The following is a 19,279-nucleotide window of genomic DNA, read 5'->3' on the forward strand; positions in this document are numbered from 1 at the left end:
AATACTTCAATAAAGGGACTGTAGACAGAATACTTCAATAAAGGGACTGTAGACAAAATACTTCAATAAAGGGACTGTAGACAGAATACTTCAATAAAGGGACTGTAGACAGAATACTTCAATAAAGGGACTGTAGACAAAATACTTCAATAAAGGGACTGTAGACAAAATACTTCAATAAAGGGAATGTAGACAAAATACTTCAATAAAGGGACTGTTGACAAAATACTTCAATAAGGGACTGTTGACAAAATTCTTCAACAAAGGGATTGTAGACAAAATACTTCAATAAAGCAAGTCACATCAATTTAATAATGTTCATAATCATGACCACTTTAGTTTAAAGAGAACCTCAATTTTTCATGTTTACAATATCTTTAGTTTGAAGAAAGCCACATGTATTTGTGTTTATAACTTCTTTAGTGTGAAGAAAGTCACATGCATTTGTGTTAAAACCTCCTTAGATTGAAGAAAGCCACATGTATTTGTGTTTATCAGTTATAACCTCTTTAGTTTGAAGAAAGCCACACATGTATTTGTGTTTATAACCTCCTTAGTTTGAAGAAAGCCACACGTATTTGTGTTTATAACCTCTTTAGTTTGAAGAAAGCCACATGTATTTGTGTTCATAACCTCTTCAGTTTGAAGAAAGCCACATATGTTTTTTTTTTAAACCTTTTTAGTTAGAAGAAAGTCAGGATGTATTTGTGTTTATAACCTCTTTAGTTTGAAGAAAGCCAAATGTATTTGTGTTTATAACCTCTTTAGTTTGAAGAAAGCCACATGTATTTGTGTTCATAACCTCTTTAGTTTGAAGAAAGCCACATGTATTTGTGTTTATAACCTCTTTAGTTTGAAGAAAGCCAAATATATTTGTGTTCATAACCTCTTTAGTTTGAAGAAAGCCACATGTATTTGTGTTCATAACCTCTTTAATTTGAATAGTCATATTCCCCTTGACTGATTTTCCTAAAACTTCCTCCAAATTTCAAGTTTTAGAATTTTCTAAATTTTAAAACAAAGTACACGTGATCTGCACTGATTTAACTCAAATTCCATCTGACCTTTCACTCAGATGGGGGGGGGGGGAGGCTCCTCATCTATTTAGATAAAAATATCTTTTGTTTTAGTTATCAAGAAGTAATTGGCAAAGTTCTCATCGAGTTTGCGTAAAAGCTTGTATCCTTTTTAACACTGGAGTTACGTCACAGATCTTGGTATTTGTCTTTGCTACCTGAATTTTTAATTTCTGAAGAAAATTAAGAAAACACATTAGACGTCTACTTACCCTGGTTTTACCGGATGTTAAAGCTTTGCTTCCGGAAATCTCTGCTGGAAAAACCGGAAATGATTCATTTCTCAGAGTTCATTAATGGAATAAAACGCTTCAACTTACTTCTTACAATTCTCATATAAACTTATTTAAGATAATTTTTTGAGTAAGCAAAAAAGTATTCTGTCGTTTTTTATCTAAATATCTTTTACAGTTAAAAATTAAAATGTGTTTATTAAATGCTTCTAAAGACTTTAAAATTCCTAAACATTTTTTTCTTTATATTTGTATCGGTTACTTAGTTAGGGGTGACATGTCAACATATTCTAATTAATTAACCATTTATTGTTTGTAATACATATTCGATTCACAATGGTACCCTTCAAATCGTGAGATATTTTGATTTTCCATCCTAAAATTGGAGTCTTAAATGGACTCTGTAAACTTGAATAGCTATATTCGTAAAGTTGCATGTCTGATTCACAACGGTCACCTTTTATAGATGAAGAATGAGGAAACCTTATACTTTTCCATGTGAACTTTAATATTTTCAAATGTTTTTTCTCTTAAAAAGTGACTTGTGAGCTGCAAGTGCAGTAGAGCTATGCTCGAAGTGTACATAGATTGGCATTTTCAGAATTTATAGATGTAAAAAATAAATACAGAACTAACTTAGAAAACCAGCTTTAACTGGAAACTTTACTTCCCATAAAAAAGTGAACCCTCTGAACTTTAAACCCTGCTAAGAACATTCATGTGGTTCTTCCAAGTTTCCCAATCAAAATTTGAGGCAAATCGGGAAATGGGTTTCTGAGTTATGATCGGACATACAAACAAACAAACAGAGATTACTGCTACATATAAATAACAGTTCTAGATCCCTTAAAGGTTAACACCAAGTGCATTTAGTGAAAAGGATATTAAAATTTTAGTTTGAAGCAAATAATCAGTAAAAAGATAATAAACATTGCATGTATTGTGTTACAGAACCTACGAAAAATGCCCATCCGACCTACGAAAAGTGCCCATCCGACCTACGAAAAACGTCCATCCGACCTACGAAAATTGCCCATCCGACCTACGAAAAATGCCCATCCGACCTACGAAAAGTGCCCATCCGACCTACGAAAAATGTCCATCCGACCTACGAAAAATGACCATCCGACCTACGAAAATGCCCATCCGACCTACAAAAAAGGCCCATCAGACATATACTAACGTGTCCATGCGACAGCTTAGAATAGGTTGGATGCACCAATATGCTGTTTTTAACGTGCCCATCCGACCTACAGTGCATCGGGCCTACCACAGCTGTTAAAACCACGTGGTTGTAGTTCGGATGGGCAGTAGAGGGTATGGGCGTAGGTCCAAAAATACACCATCTTTAAAATAGTCTAATGTACGTCAATTGTGCTATTTTTAAGCTACTAGTAAAATTATTTGGTATACCAGAACATCAATACACAAGATTGCTAAATGTCGTCTCTCTCTTCCTCATTTATACAGGTACAACTGTAGACTTGTCTTCTAATTAAGCTATATACCTAGAAACACAAACCGCTGCATTAAGGTGTGTACTCCCTGAACCCACAAGCCTAAGTCACACAGCACAATGTACGCTACCCCACGCAGAATCTGAGAAGTGAGAATACAGTTAATAGTTATTGGTTATGTAGTATATTTACCCAATACACTATGTTTTGACTTGCGTATCTATCGTATTATGCTGTGCTTTATACATATATCCGTAGTTTTGTAAACAAAAACAAATCGTAAATATCGGGAATGACAGATATTAGAAAAAACTACTTTTTTCCTACAAGTGATGATGAAAAGTGATTTTGGCGGGAAATGAAAAAGAGTTTCGTTTATTGTTATGAAATTATAGTTAAATAAATAAAATAAATGAATGAAATGGACTCATTATCAAATCAAGTTTCAGAAACAAAACTAGAATTTTTATCAATCCATATCCATAATAAATGTAATAAATTTATGCAATTAAATAACAATTAACTTAACATATCTTAACAATAAACTTTAAAGGAAGTGACGGAAATGTATGGTACTTGAACTGAGATTGCAGTATTATTGAGAAATTTTTAGGATTCATTTCAGACCTATCAGACGTGTTTAAGGTGCATCAGCAAGAGTTCAAATTCAATATTAAAATCCTCATCCATTTTAGAGGGAAGATTTTAGAATCAGTTTTATAAAAGTTATTCAAAAATGACGAAGAAAAATGTAACAAAATTTCTACAGTTAACTAATTAGATGTTTAGGAACATATTTCTCATTAGAAATATGACAATGAATCAATGTTAGAAGCAAATTGTTTCTTTTTCATCATTATATTGATTTTCTTATTCTTTGACATTTGTTCGCAGATTTCTTCAAATTCTTCAAATGTCGTCTTTTCATCAAAGTTCCAGGAAATCTGCGAAAAATAAATTTGAACATTGATAGATAGGGGAGTGTGATACATGTCTCTAGTTCAACTTTTCAAGGCCTTCTCTAACTTTAATGGTCCAGGGTGTAAGGGAGGATTTAAAGAAAGTTAAAAAAGTATGTAGAACATTTTTGAAAAATAGTTTTTTTTACTTTTGACAAATATTAACATGTGATACATGATATTATATCCATTTTTCAAGGGCTTTTTAAATATATAAGTTTTAGCGCTGTAGATTAATTAATAAAAAACTTATTAACCATTTCTGATTTTTTGTAACACCAACCCGCTGATTGTCCGTCCTCCACCCTAACCTATGCATAAAAAAATATGCATAATTTGTTTACAACTATTATTTTGAAAAGGTAAAGAAGAAAACACCCGCCCCCGCCCCCCCCCCAAAAAAAAGGAACAGGGTTAAGAAATTTATATGATTTATTAACTATAAAAGTATCTAAAATTGTGCTGTATATCCCTAGTTTTTGGATAAAGAAAAGTTGACGTGAAATAAAATCTCAAAAATCAAATTATCGAATCATGCATTTAAGACTTTCTGGCTTTCTTTTAACTTTTTGCCTGCACATAGTAGCTTTTATGCAGTTCTAGCCTAGGCAGTATAGGCAATAGCATATAGTTATGATATACACTTAAATATAAACTTTAAGAAAAGGTCAAATTAATGCAAAGTTACTGGTTCAATTTTGTGACGTTTAGCTCCTATAAATTTGGGTAGCCCAAAATTTAATTGCATACGAGATATTTAAAACTTATTAGTTCTTCTTAATAGATCTTATATCGGAAGAATTATTATTATAACCATGCAAGATACAATCGAAAGGAAAAATTACTTTACTTTGACATGAATCGTGATGCAAGTTCAAAAGACGTGTATCGTACACAAATTCTATTCAAATTTTTAAAGATTAAAATTTTGAGAATTTGACCATTTTGAATTACGTGAATGTCCATGAATAGGGTTTAAAGAAAAATATCTATTTGAAATTTGTAAAACAAAAATGAAATAAGGAAGGAACCAAGAAAATCTAAAATAATATTTAATTTTTAAAATTTCTTTTTCTCTACATTTGAAAAAGTTTAATTTTTATTCCTAGAAGTTCTTTTAAAACTATGAAGTCAAAATATTAAAATACAATCTAAGATTAGTTTTCTGTTAGTACTTAGAAAATGAAGAAAATGTTGGTAAACTTTTAAAATTTTACATCCTTTACAGTGTACACTGTATAACTTAACATTTATTTGAAGACACTTTTCTTGTAAACTTAATTTGGATTGATTCATTGATTGGCATTTCCTATTCACAACAGTACTCTGAAAACCTTTGTTTTTAATTTAGATCTTTCTTACTTTTGAATTTTCATTTGGAAAAGTGGCTTCCGCATTTTTTGTCTCAGAATTCAGACATACTGTAGAAATTATCAGAACTGGGAACTTTAGAATGGTGGATATCAGGATTAATGCTTAATCCCCTTTTTTGCTAATCTCGAGATTACGTTAGTCTTTAGTTTAAATATTTAGATCAACAAATTGGATTCTAAGAACGCCAGATTGGTTCGTTTTCTTGACTGGAAGGGCCTTCACTTAATTTCTCACCCATTTATTTATCAAAACATTAGTTAAAANTAAAAACAACAACAAAATTTAAAATACATTTTTTGTTCTAGAGTATTGTTTTGGGAGGACTTGCGATCATGTTGTATTTCATAATCAAAAAACAAAATTCAGTTCAGGTGATCGATTTTTTTTTTATCAAAACCAATATCCTTTTTGTGTCGTTTTTTTGCTCATTTTTTATTATTTTTTCATGTCTGATTTTTATTCTATCCGTTCTATATAAATTCAATTAAACTTTTTGTTAGGCTTTTTTCAAACCTTACAATCTTTGAAACCCAATGTTGTAAACTTATGATATTTCAAGCTATGAATTCTCTTTGGATAAAATAATCTCAGTTCAAAATATCAAGTTTTTACAACCAGGTTGCAAAGGAATAGGTATTAGAAAATTTGAGTTTGCGACAAAGACTCAATTCCTTTATATTGATATTTATTTATTCAATAAATTATTTACAAAATTAAGCTGTTGTTATTTTCATATTCATCGTATTCATTCATAGAGAAAATACATTTATTCGTCAATATTATTTCAATTTTTTCAATTGATCTAAATCTTTTAAAAATGATGTTAAAACTTTCAATTTCCATAATATCTAATTTCTGATGAATTAAATCCTCTAAATTCCTCTCCTTCAAGAGTTCAGAGTTTGATCAAATGAAGAGTTTAGAAGACTTACTCAAGGTAAAACTTAGAATGCTTTTAATGGGACTGTTGGCGTAATTTCAAGTGACTCTATAGCTCTATTTCAAGTGACTCTATAGCTCTATTTTTAATAGTACAGGGTGTCCCAATAAACATGGGAATTCAGTGACGAATTCGATATCGTCTTTTTAAATAATTCTTTGATTTAGTATAGTGATACCTATACTGAGAAAACTGTAATCCGTAAGATTTTTGTCTGTTTGTTTGTTTGTTTATGTTTTCGTCTGCTATGTTTACATTTTGTTTGTTTATGTTTTGACTGCATACGGTTGTGCTTAGTAAAACAAGAAAACTGCAGTATACAAACAGAGTAAACTTGTCCGTCTTCACTGTTCATTTTGCGGAGACATTATAGACACATCTTTATTTAAGCCATTCACCGTTTTCATAAAATAAACTCTAGCAGACATAATAATATAATTTCTTTTGAAATTAGGTATTACAATGCTAATTCATAACAAAGACGATATCAAGTTCGTTACTGAATTCCCATGTTTATTGGAACACCCCCTGTAACATCCTAGATATTTGACTATATTTTTTTTTTTTGAGGGGGGGGGTTCTTGGTGCGATTCATTCTGAAAATGATGAATTCCTGATTGTTACTTAGATAAAGGCCTCGTTGTTAATCGGTTATGTAACTCTATAAATAGAGTGTCACTTGAAATATATCTTTTTCTTTCTATTTCTAGGAAGTTAAAACTAGAATTGGAGTAACTAGAACCAGTTGGCAGATAAAATTAGGTACGTGATGTATATAAAATTAGGTACGTGATGTATATAAAATTAGGTACGTGATGTATATAAAACGATACAATAAAAAAGCTTTTCCTTATGTTTTTACTTTGCTACCTTGATTTTCTTTTATGAAGTAAGGTATGTACTTTTAAATTCAGTTCTATAGAAGGGTGGGGGAAGTGGGGGCACTAGCATCGCGCCTAACTTTTTGATTTTAATCTAGATTTTTGTTGCTAATTTTTTTCGATTTTGCAGATTTTTGTTGTTTTCAAAATTCAAGGAAAATTTTTATTTTTAATGCAAATAAAATTGATACAAATAAACAATAACAAACACACCAACAAAAAAAAACACTCGGACACCCCAATTTGAAATATAAATTGGGGCTACATTTACTTCCTTACTTAATAAAGCTCTTATATGCATATATACTTAGATGGATAGATAGATAGATAGATATATATTGGACTATATATATAATTAAAAACAATTTCAATTGTACAATTTTACAATTTAGACAGGGCCTCTCTAACCATCGTTGGTCATTTAGAATATATGTTTGCTATAGCTGGTCAAGCGGCTAAAACTTTTCAAGGTAACCTGTGGCTACCCCGGAGCTTGTATCGACTAAAAAATGATAAAATGTTTTTTTAATTCCACGGGTAACGCCGGGCATCTTATGCGCGGGTGAACAGTGGGAGTAACTTTAGACTATATACATAAAAATATAAATAGCTAGTGAAACAAATTTGACTTTTACTTATTTACTAGATGAAACGGGAGAGTCTGTGGACTTTGTTCTGGAAAAATCTCTGGAAAAAATAAAAAATATTATGTTTACAAAGGTATGAAATATTTCGCTGTGACTCAAAATTGGAATTGGAAGTTTAATTTTTAACAGCATAAAAACTAAAATATAAAATCAACAGAAAATTGCTCAAAACTAGGAGTGGACAATTTTCCGTTAACTAACGACAAAAAAAAACATTAAATTTGAAATCGTTAATGAACGGGAAAAACGTCATTCTAAACAAATTTACGGTTACTAAAAAATAACGAACGGATGTGTTGATTTTTCAACTTAAATGTTAAATTTACGTGAAACTTTATTTTAAGTATTTGGCTGTTAATTTGCGTGTTTTTGTATTCTTTAACGGCTGGCACTAGTCACCACTAACGAATTCTGGAATATCTTTCATTAACGCATTAATTTAGATCGCTAACAAAACAGTAATTTTTAAAATTAACTGAAAATAACATTAACGAACGGCATTCAGTTATTAGCTAAATAACAAACGGCTACGTGAACATTTATTTAAAGATTTAACTAACCGTTAATGAACGGGTTGATCATGATACCAGGTTTTTTATATCTTTTTTGAATTTTTAGGAAATGCAAGAAGCACTTGATACGATATCATCATCTATAGGTTGAAGTTGCATCTAATACTCAAATATTAGAGAAAAGAGGGCTCAATTCTGAAATTGTATTCAAATAAAAGAAATAAATTCTACAAGATTTTGAAAGCCAATTGCAATTTGCGGTTTAAAAGTAATTCCAAGTTTCTACCCCCTATTTAAAGTTAATTGCAAAAAAAATGGTATAAACATCTTAATAAAGACTTTTGACTGTTGAGGGATGTTTAAAAATAATGCAATTTCTAGAAAAGTTGAAACAATTTGATCTTGAGGCTAAACAATATGGTAGTCCGTTGTTCTTGCTGTTCGCCATTTTGAAGCGGGTTCAGGCTGACATCATGCGAGAGCAAGCAGAGAACCTAGCGGACGAAAACGAAACTACTTTTTTACCAAACCAAATATTCTCTATGAAGCGGTAAATTTCTTCTTGCACACTTTTTAAATAATTTTCCTAACGGGATTGTTCTTTTTTTAATATTATTTTATATTGTATTCTATTCTAAAACTGGTGAACATTCCGTTTACAGTGTGTTTAAAAAATATAGGGCTTCCAGCGGACGCAAACTTTCGCAAAAAAATCTGAATTTCGTAAACCTTTTCTTTTGTATTTTGCAAACTTTTTTGCAAAATTTCCCATTTTTTGTAAAAATTAATTTTGCAAAATAAAGCGAAAACGATGTAAAATTTAATGGAAAATACCTGACAATTTTGCTATAAAAAGTGCGAAATTTTCCTGATATAAAAAGATTTAAAAAATATTTCGCGAAATTCTCACATTTTTGTTTTGTTTTGCGAAATCATTTTTCTTGCGAGAAAGATTAACCCTAAATTTCGCGAAAAAGACGAAATTTTTCGCATTATTTTTCTTCGACGGAATGCAAAATAATGCCAAATTTTTGACGAACATTTTTTCTCGTCCTATTATGCACTGTTGCAGGATTGGAAACTATGCTTTAAATGTTTATGATGCATCCTGGGCCCTTACCAAACATGGGATAGCAAAGGTAAACATATTTACATCTAATTTTCCTTATCAAACATGTGTCCGCAACTTTCTGATCATTTTTGAAGGGCCAATCGTTGTGAATCGAGCATATACCACTTTTAATAAAGAGTTATTTGAAATTATAACAACCAGTCCCTTTAATAAAGTATTCCTAGACTATGTTGATAGAAGAAGAAGACATTCTCTACACTTGGTTCAAGGTGAAAAAAAATCCCCTAAAAATGTTTTTTATTAATTCGCAAAATACATTAATTAATTGTTTTCAACCTAGGAATTCTTAGAGGAAAATAATAATTATTGAAATAAACTTTGAACTACCCAACAAGTATTTAATGTAAATTTAGATGAAAACAAGAAAAATTCTTCGCAGCACAGAATGTTTTTTTTATTTATTTAGGCTTTTCGGGCGCTTTCCTTATAATAATTTTAGCTTTTAACTGTGGCTCCGAAATGTTCTCAAATCTTTGTAGAACAATTATAAGTCTCGGGCAAAATTGTTCAACTTTGAAAATCCATTAACCTTTTCTGTTGTCATGTAGATTACCACAAAAAATGTGGTGCAATCGGTTCAGCCGTTTTATACAAACGGACAGACAGACAAACTAAGTTTATGTATAGATATGGATGGTAAAAAAGATTAAATTGTTTTAAATCTTAAATCCAATATTAGGACGAATCCCAAGAAGCGCACTGTCCAAAATTCATCCTATTTAAAGGTAGAATATATTTGTTTAAAGGTAGAATATATTTGTTTAAAGGTAGAATATATTTGTTTAAGTGTAGAATATATTTGTTTAAAGGTAGAATATATTTGTTTAAAGGTAGAATATATTTGTTTAAAGGTAGAATATTTGTTTAAAGGTAGAATATATTTGTTGCAAGGGAAAGGTTTATAAACCAGAATATAATTTAAATATGTGTCATAACATACTTTTTACATGTTAATGGAGAAATTATTTCAAAAAACTTTAATCTAAGATGTTCACAGCGATATCTCTAAGTTTTATCTGAGTAACAATAAAGAAAATATTTTGTTTAAATATCCTGAAAAGTTTTTAATTTTGATATTTATATCATTTATATTAATAAATTAAATTATCAGATATAAATATAACAGAACAAATTAAAAAAAATTATTTTTTAACGAAATTTCTCGTAAACTAAAATAAAATAGATAATAAGCAAGAAATAATTATCAATTTAAAATTCAAAAATTAAGAATTATAAAAAAAAATTTTCCTAGATGATGAGCTTGAATCAATTATTCTTTCTATTCGAGGAACTTTTAGTATAAAGGTATTCTCTACTTTATCTACTTTAAAGCAACATTTTCCATATTTTTGGAGAGATTTAACTGAATGAAATCTTGAGAAAAAAATTATTAGTTTTTAAAAAAATTGTGCCATTTTTGCCAAATTTTAGAACGTTTTGGAAACTGACAATTTTTGTCGTCAAAAATCATTGGAATTTAACGAAATTTTCGAAATTTGTTTAAACGTCACCAGATAGATTATATTAATGTATTATTATTCTGATTGTTTATACAAGGATGTAGTAACTGATGTAGTTTGTGTAGATCAACCATTTTTAGGTAATTTTTTTGTGAAAAATAGAAAATTTGGACAATCCTTATGCTTGACATTGTACTACAAGATTTAATACAGTGGTAGACGTTTTCATCAGTACAATGAAGACGACGTATCTATTTAGGTTTTGATGTTCAAAGTGTCTTCATTGTATTGATAAATACGACGACGACTGTATGAAATAAAAAAAACTTATTCTCAGTTTTCTTTGGAAATTCTTTTATATATTATATCACCAGAAATATAGCTAAACTATGTTGGCTGGGAAATCAATTACTTCTCTAGTGCACTCTTGTTGATACTAGAAAAGTAGTTGAACTCTCCGAACCTAATTTAACTACTTATTGTACAGATGGGCACGCTCACAAAGGTCTGGTAAAAGGTGCACTTCAGATAATTACTCTAGTTCAAGAATCATTGAAATCTGCAGTTCAGAACCATCCAGGATTTAAGGTTTATTTTCTTTTTTTTATGGATTTTTGTCCTGGTCTGTCCTGTTCCTTCCTGTTCTTTCATTTTTCATTCTTTTCTGTCCTTTTTGACACTTGAATAATCTGTCTAAATATTTATTGATTTAAATTTTGTCTAATAATTTATGTTTTAGATATTAAAAAAAAATTCCATTTGCTAATTTTTGCCCAGTGTGATTGGAAATTTGTTATTGTTTTCTTCAGTCTTTCCTAAAATGTAACTAAGAATGTTGTTTAGAATTTTATAGTCTTTGCCCAAAACTCAAATGTTTTAATTCCTACATCTTTACAACCTGATGGTGTAAACCTTTGACATTTCAAACTTGGATTATTTTATCTAAAAGAATGCATAGTTTGAATAGCTTATGTCTACGCTACTAAGCTGCAATTTGCAAAGATAAAGGGATTAGAAAATCAGAGTTTGTGGCAAAGGATAAATTCCTTTGTTACAATTCCTTTTTAAAAATTGGGCCTTAAACATTTTCATCCTTCAGAGATTTAACATTAAGTATTTCCTAGTTGCATTATTAATTAGATAAATGGATAATCATTGAATTGTTTTCTGTACATAAATATTCAGAGCTGGGATCAATTGCGTTGGATACCCTGAATCCTAATCCCTTGATCTTCTTATTCAGATTAAGCATTTTGCGTAGAACCTGCTAAATTTCTGGCTTTTGAATATCCGAAATTTCAGCTGTTCTGTCATCTGTTGAACGCAAAATTCCCTTCTGATAGGCTGTTCACGGGATATCTGATTGGTACTACACGGGATATCTGATTTACAAGTTTATACGTAATCAAAGAGAAGTTTTTTATCTGACAGCTTATCTTAACTTCTAAGTGTTAAAGCTCGATATAAATTCAAATTTAAATCTAAAGTCGTCTTTATTGTATTGAGATAATCGCCTACCACTGTATATATATGTTTAGAATCAAGACAAAACATGTAAAAAAATATGAATATCTAGGTAGTACTGACCGGCCATTCGTTGGGAGCAGGTACAGCGGAGCTGATCTACCTGGAGTTAACACTGGGAGCTAGCAGTAATATTCTTCCTCCAGGTATTAGATCTACCTGGAGTTAACACCGGGAGCTAGCAGTAGTATTTTTCCTCCAGGTATTAGATCTACCCGAAGTTAACACTGGGAGCTAGAAGTAGTATTCTTCCGCCAGGTATTAGATCTACCTGGAGTTAACACTGGGAGCTAGCAATAGTATTCTTCCTCCAATTATTAGATCTACCTGGAGCTAACACTGGGAGCTAGCAGTAGTATTCTCCCTCCAGGAATTAGATCTACCTTGAGCTAACACTGGGAGCTAGAAGTAGTATTCTTCCTCCAGGTAATAGATCTACCTGGAGTTAACACTGGGAGCTAGCAGTAGTATTCTCCCTCCAGGTATAAGATCTACCTGGAGTTAACACTGGGAGCTAGCAGTAGTATTCTTCCTCCAAGTATTATTGTTCAGGGTACCCAAAAAGGATGAGACTTCAGAGACGACTTTACGAAATTCACACTGTCTGTTTCCTTTTATATTCATGATTCCCTCCAACTGTAAACTTGTTTGTTTCTTTGCCAAATCATTATTAAAAGATTATATGTTATTTAAGGGAGAAGAATTAAATTAATCTTGGGATCTGTAACCTATATTTATATATTCGATATATATAAAGTTGTAATCTCTGCTTGGGTGTTTGTTTGGATGTTTAATTTCCGATCATAACTCAGGAACCCCATGATCGATTTGCCTTAAATATATTGATTGAGAAACTTAATAAAACCACCGGAATGTTCTCCGCGGTTATTTTACTTTATATGAAATGTTTCAGCTTTCATGCATGGCTAGGTTACCAAGCTAGTATAATATAAAGTAGTAATCTCTGTATAATTGGTTGTCTATGTATGAAAAGTTTCAGCTTTCATGCAAGGCTGGGTTACCAAGCTAGTATAATATAAAGTAGTAATCTCTGTATAATTGGTTGTCTATGTATGAAAAGTTTTAACTTTCATGCAAGGCTGGGTTACCAAGCTAGTATAATATAAAGTAGTAATCTCTGTATAATTGGTTGTCTATGTATGAAAAGTTTCAGCTTTCATGCAAGGCTAGGTTACCAAGCTAGTATAATATAAAGTAGTAATCTCTGTATAATTGGTTGTCTATGTATGAAAAGTTTCAGGTTTCATGCAAGGCTAGGTTACCAAGCTAGTATAATATAAAGTAGTAATCTCTGTATAATTGGTTGTCTATGTATGAAAAGTTTTAACTTTCATGCAAGGCTAGGTTACCAAGCTAGTATAATATAAAGTAGTAATCTCTGTATAATTGGTTGTCTATGTATGAAAAGTTTCAGGTTTCATGCAAGGCTGGGTTACCAAGCTAGTATAATATAAAGTAGTAATCTCTGTATAATTGGTTGTCTCTGTATGTTTGCATGTCTCATCATAACTCATGAATCCCTTGACGTATTCGCCTGATATTTGTATTTTGCGACTCGGTAAAACAAGTGGAATGTTCTTAGTTTTAAAAGTTATTTTTAAGTTACATGGGTTGACTTTGTGTTGCCGGAAAGTTTAGTTTCCCGGCAAAGTTGGGTTTCCAAAGCTGATATAGCTTGTTAATTTAGCATTGTAGAAAAGAAAATATGGGCAAAATTCAATTAATGGCATTTTCCTAAATCTGTGGGTCGATGAAAAATATATTGCTAGTTCCTTTATGAATACTTTAAAATGAAAGTCATTAATAGTTATAACTGAAGACGACATAAAATAAATTCAACGTTTTAATTCAAACATTTTGTTCAGGAACAAAAGTTGAATGCCTAGCACTAGCGCCGCCTCCAGTATACCGAAGCTCCACAGGTTTTAATTGTCCCCAATTGGCATGATTTACAACGGTACCCTTAAAAGCTTTGAATTGGATATCCATTATTTGCAGTTGTTGGTCACTTGCTTCAGAAACAATATTAATAAAATTAATAGAAAATGCAAAAAAAATCATTTCTGACACCCCTAGGCTTAGTACGTCAATATGATTCACCAAATCCATACTGCAGTCCTTCAATTATCATACAGGGAAATTTTCATCTTTCTAAACATCCCAGGGAAAGATTTGACAGGTTCTTTAGGTTTAATTTGTTATGAGGAATTCACCTTCTTAAAATGGAAGGCCACTAAATATTAAGTGCAGTCCCTTAAATAAAACATTTTAAATAATAATTGTTAAGTATTTTTTTCTTTTTAGAACTTCCTGATAAAGTGCAGGATTCAATTAAAATCATTATTTTCAACAACGACCTAGGAACATTTTAATGATAACAAACAAAAAGAAAAAAATTACAGTTTAACCCTAAAAACTGTGGAATAGGAATAGGAAGCTTTATATCAACATCAAATTATAAAATATTATCTTTTCATTTAAAACTTGTAAAGCTCCTATAAGCTTACAGGGTGTCCCACATCATGTTAGATGTCGTTGGGTCTAAATTACGATTTTCGAGAATAATCAGAAAATATAAGAAGAAAAAATGATTTTGAAAAATAAAATAAGGCTAGTTTGTTTTTCGAGTGTTATCTGTTTATTTTGGCGTTAAGGCTTGGAGACAATCTAATATGATTTGGGACGCTCTGTTCCTCCGCAACTTTTCCATTTTATAAATATCTTGCAAATCAAATTTGTAAAAACCTCACAAGTTTTTAAGAGATTTAAAAAATAAATAATATCATCAACATTTGTTATCAATATGTGTTTGTTAGTCCCAAGACTGAGTTTAGGTAAGTTATCAAATAAAAAAAAATTTAGTTGCAGGGTGTCATCCGACAAATGAGAAACCGAAGTCGTCTTTGTTCGTCAGAATTTTTCTTGTGGCATTCATTTGTCAACCTACATTTCCATGTATAATTCTTGAACCAATGGGATTTCCAAAATTCAGGCTGCCATATTTCTGCCTCAATATTCCAGGAATTTGGTTCAGATTTCAATTTTTCAAAGAAATCAAAACTGTCAAAATCTTAACAAACTTTTCCATTTCTCCGAAATGGCAGACCTCATTTTGGAAATATCATGACAAGGGTTGTTTCGTTGTTGATGAAATGATCCTACGCAAAAAAACAAAAATACTAAGAATGTAAAAATATATTTCGACCTTGGTTGTCCCATTTTACATAATTCTTTCTGACAAAAAAGACAAATTCAGTTTAAACAAAATAACCCTGTAAGAAAATTAATATTTAATATTGATTTTAGGAAACATTGCAAACCTTCTGGTTAAGTTGAGGTAAAAATAATAAAGTATTGAAAATAGAATTGATGACAATTAACAACAAAAACGTAACGGTTATTTCAAAAGATTAACAGTTATTAAAAAAGAACGCACTGATGTGATTTAAAAGATGCAGCAACTTTCGTTAAATTGTTCAACTTAAATTGCACGGAACTTACAGAAATTGAAATAAAATGTTATGTATTTTTATGTCTTTTACTGTTTTGATGTTTTTTAAGTGTTGGTTAAAATAGTCTGCGGCACCACTAACGATTTGTAAAAAATAACGTACGTCCGTTAACGCCGTCACTTAATGAACAGTAATTATATATAACGGAAAATATGAAGTTATAGAACTGGATTTTCAGCATGCACTTACCCGATGCCGTCCAACCCTCACCCGTTTTGCCTTCCGGCAATTTGTATATGTAATTATTTTAAGTCTGAAAATTGTTTTATTTATTTTAGGCAGCGTCAGGCTGGCATAGGGTTTCCAAAAAAAAATTTTCTCAGCCCTTTATCTTACCTTTATATCTTAACTTTACACTCTTCCCTTTCACTTCCTAGCTGTTTTAATATTTTCTAATATTTTCATCAGAAGTCTGGATGATTTAAACATTCCAATAATCTCTCTAATTTCCATTCTCATCAATAAAATCAGGTACGTTTATATCGAGCGGGTACATAATTTAGAGAATAACAACCCCCCCCCCCCTTTCCCTCCTTCTAGGAAAAAAAAGCATGTATTTTCATCCTTTTTGATACTGTAAACCCACGAATTTACTATTTTCCTCTAAAAATCATTTATTTTTCCCAATTTCAATCTAACTTCTTTTCAATAAAATATACACCCCTGTTATATTTTCTAACAGTGGTTGGCATTTATTCCAATACAATTCTGACGGTTTTCTTTTTATGTTTTTTTTTAACCTGTTATCTAGGGAGAAAAATGCATAACAATGAAGAATATTTTAACACTTTTAACATAAATTAATTTATTATCATTCAAGAGAAACATTTAAAAATATAGAATTTTTTTAAATTTTCCCTTTAGTAAAGAAGAAGAGGAACATCTGCAAGGGATCCGTGATACTTTAGAAAAGGTTAAATTTTTTTTTCTTTTTTTATTTATTTTTTTTCTCGCTATTGTCTTTATCTTTTAAAATTAAAATAACATCTACATAATACATATTAAGTTTACCTATATATTGTAATAAACCCTGAATTTGGTTTTTAGGCTCAGCAGACCCAGTTTCCACATTTACAGCACCCGGGGCGGATTCTTCACTTTAAGCGAATAAAACAACAAATAAGGTTTCTTAAACAAACAAATAAAATTGTAATTATTCTATTTGTTATGCATCATGCCGGATTGTTTGTTTTCTATATTTTGATAAACACAGTAAACATTGTGATTAATGCTGGAAGCTAAGACCCTTTACATTATATGTATACAGACACAGTTCTATATTACATTGAATTAATGCATGTTACACTAGCTTTATACATGTTTAAAAATACAATATTTTTTATCCTAGAAAACTGCAAACTAAGAAAACGACATAAATCGATATTTGATGATTTTATGTTCATAGAGATTTTTGAAATCAATACTTAAGTCTAAAAGTCGTCTTTCTATTCCACGGTTTTGTGGTTCCAATTGTATGACATGAATATTTAGACCAAGAAGTGAGGATTCCTCAATATTTTCAACGACAATTCTGCTACTGGAGGTGATTTTTTATAACAAAAATATTAATCTTCATTAATGCCCTCTTATATTTAATCTTGTTCTAGTTGGTTGCAAAGTTGTATCTTGTTCTAGTTGGTTGCAAAGCAGTATCTTGTTCTAGTTGGTTGCAAAGTATTATCTTGTTCGAATTGGTATCGAAGCAGTATCAATTGTTTTAGTTAGTTGCAAAGTAGCATTTTGTTCTAATTAGATGCAAAGCAATATCTTGTTCTAGTTGGTTGCAAAGCAGTATATTTTTTAAGTTGGTTGCAAGCATTCTTGTTCTAGTTGGTTGCATAACAGTATCTTGCTTTAGTTGGTCGTAAAATAGTATCTTGTTCTGGTTGGTTGCAAAGCTTATCTTGTTCTAGATGATTGCAAAGCAGTATCTTGTTCTTAGTTTGTTGCAAAGTTGTATCTTGTTCTTATTGGTTGCAAAGCAGTATCTCGTTCTAGTTGGTTGCAAAGTATTGTCTTATTCTAATTGTATCAAAGCTGTATCAATTGTTCTAGTCGGTTGTAAAGCAGTATCTTGTTCTAGTTGGTTGCAAAGCATTATCAATTGTTCTAGTTGATTACAAAGCAGTATCTTTTTATAACTGGTTGCAAAGCAGTATCTTGTTTTTATTGGTTGCAAGCAGTGTTTTGTTCAAGTTGGTTGCAAAGCTGAATCTTTTTTTGTAGGTTGCAAAGCAGTAGCTTGTTCTAATTGGTTGCAAAGAAGTATTTTGTTGTAGTTGGTTGCAAAGCTGTAACCTGTTCTATGGTTGCAAATCAGCATCGTATTCTAGTTGCTTCCAAGCACCAAGAAATATATAAAGACACGATGGAACCGCCAAATCTGATGCGTCAAATCTGTCTAGCTGTAATGCAGTGGAAGGAGATCAAAACAAAGAATTGAGAGAAAAAGCATCATTTATGTAGGGAAGTGGGAATAAGAAGTTATGTCGTAGGTTTAAAAGGAAGGTTTCGAATATAGAGGGAAGTTTTTAAATAAAGCTAGAAAAAAAAAGAAAAAATATTCCGACCAATTGGCTTTATTGCATAAATCTTGCTTTAAATTACTACATTTTCCATAACGACCATGTGACCAAATCTTATTTAAATAATTAATTGTATCTGCATATTATAGCTTTTAATCATGTTTTATAATTTTATTGGAAGATAAAACTGTCGCAACACAGGTTTTGGCAAAGCTTTAATCCTTCCCCTTCAGAAGTTTTTTTTTTTAAATCAAGGAGACTCTGGGTTACATTGCTCCCAAAGAGTGCAGTACACAATTTTTTCGTACATATGAGTTGGGCGAATTCCTGCCAGCGTAGGGAGGGGGTGCAGGGACGCCATGATCCCCGCGAAATGGTCTGCTGGATTCGCAGATAATATTTAAAATTACATGGTGCTACCTCCAAACGTACTAGTATAAATATTCTATATACAGGGTGTCCCACAAAACATGACATTCAATACATAGTTATTTTTAGTTAAACAAATCTTTTGCTTAATTATATTTTACTTTGAAATTAATTTCAATATGACATGACTCTCATATAATATTTGTATTTATATTTGGCATCAAACAACTTGACAAATTATGGAAAAAGGAATTCTAAACTATTCACCAACTGTCATGTTTCGTGGGACACCCTGTATATCAAATGTTTTATTAGTTATACCATGTTTTTTTGGATATTTTAGAAAACTGCTCTGCATAAACATATTTAAAGATTTAACATTTTATTTAAGAAATGTTATTTATTACCTCTAAAATGACTATTCTAACTGCACCCCCATCCCTCACTACCCTCACATGTATTGTGTATATGTTCCTATATATGGCAAACATTTATGTTCTACAGCAAAACAAAATCTTATCCTTTAGTTGGGTTGCAATGCTATAATATGATTTGTTTCTAGGGGTCTGAAAACCTCCTAACAACCATAGATTTTACAATTCATGGGAAGGATAACCACTAAGTAAGTTAGGTAAGTTTAATTGGTTTAATACACTA

General features: G+C 30.9%; 1 protein-coding gene across 1 annotated transcript; it reads left to right on the top strand.

The window, feature by feature from the left end:
* Positions 1-5,375: 5,375 nt before the first annotated feature.
* LOC111703874 (uncharacterized) lies at positions 5,376-19,244 on the top strand. The gene is made up of 23 exons (XM_023475951.1): positions 5,376-5,470; positions 5,992-6,036; positions 6,750-6,801; positions 7,313-7,390; positions 7,567-7,640; positions 8,186-8,225; positions 8,461-8,629; positions 9,152-9,218; positions 9,376-9,420; positions 9,891-9,936; positions 10,464-10,516; positions 10,769-10,811; positions 11,159-11,259; positions 12,248-12,341; positions 14,082-14,138; positions 14,521-14,577; positions 15,033-15,050; positions 15,523-15,553; positions 16,137-16,199; positions 16,593-16,641; positions 16,776-16,852; positions 17,220-17,271; positions 19,185-19,244. The coding sequence occupies exons 1-23, from the start codon at positions 5,432-5,434 to the stop codon at positions 19,242-19,244; spliced, it is 1,410 nt and encodes a 469-aa protein (XP_023331719.1). The 5' UTR covers positions 5,376-5,431.
* The last annotated feature ends 35 nt before the right edge of the window (positions 19,245-19,279 follow it).

Source organism: Eurytemora carolleeae, unplaced genomic scaffold (genome assembly GCF_000591075.1).
Source record: "Eurytemora carolleeae unplaced genomic scaffold, Eaff_2.0 scaffold401, whole genome shotgun sequence".
In the NCBI taxonomy this organism is placed as follows: domain Eukaryota; kingdom Metazoa; phylum Arthropoda; class Copepoda; order Calanoida; family Temoridae; genus Eurytemora; species Eurytemora carolleeae.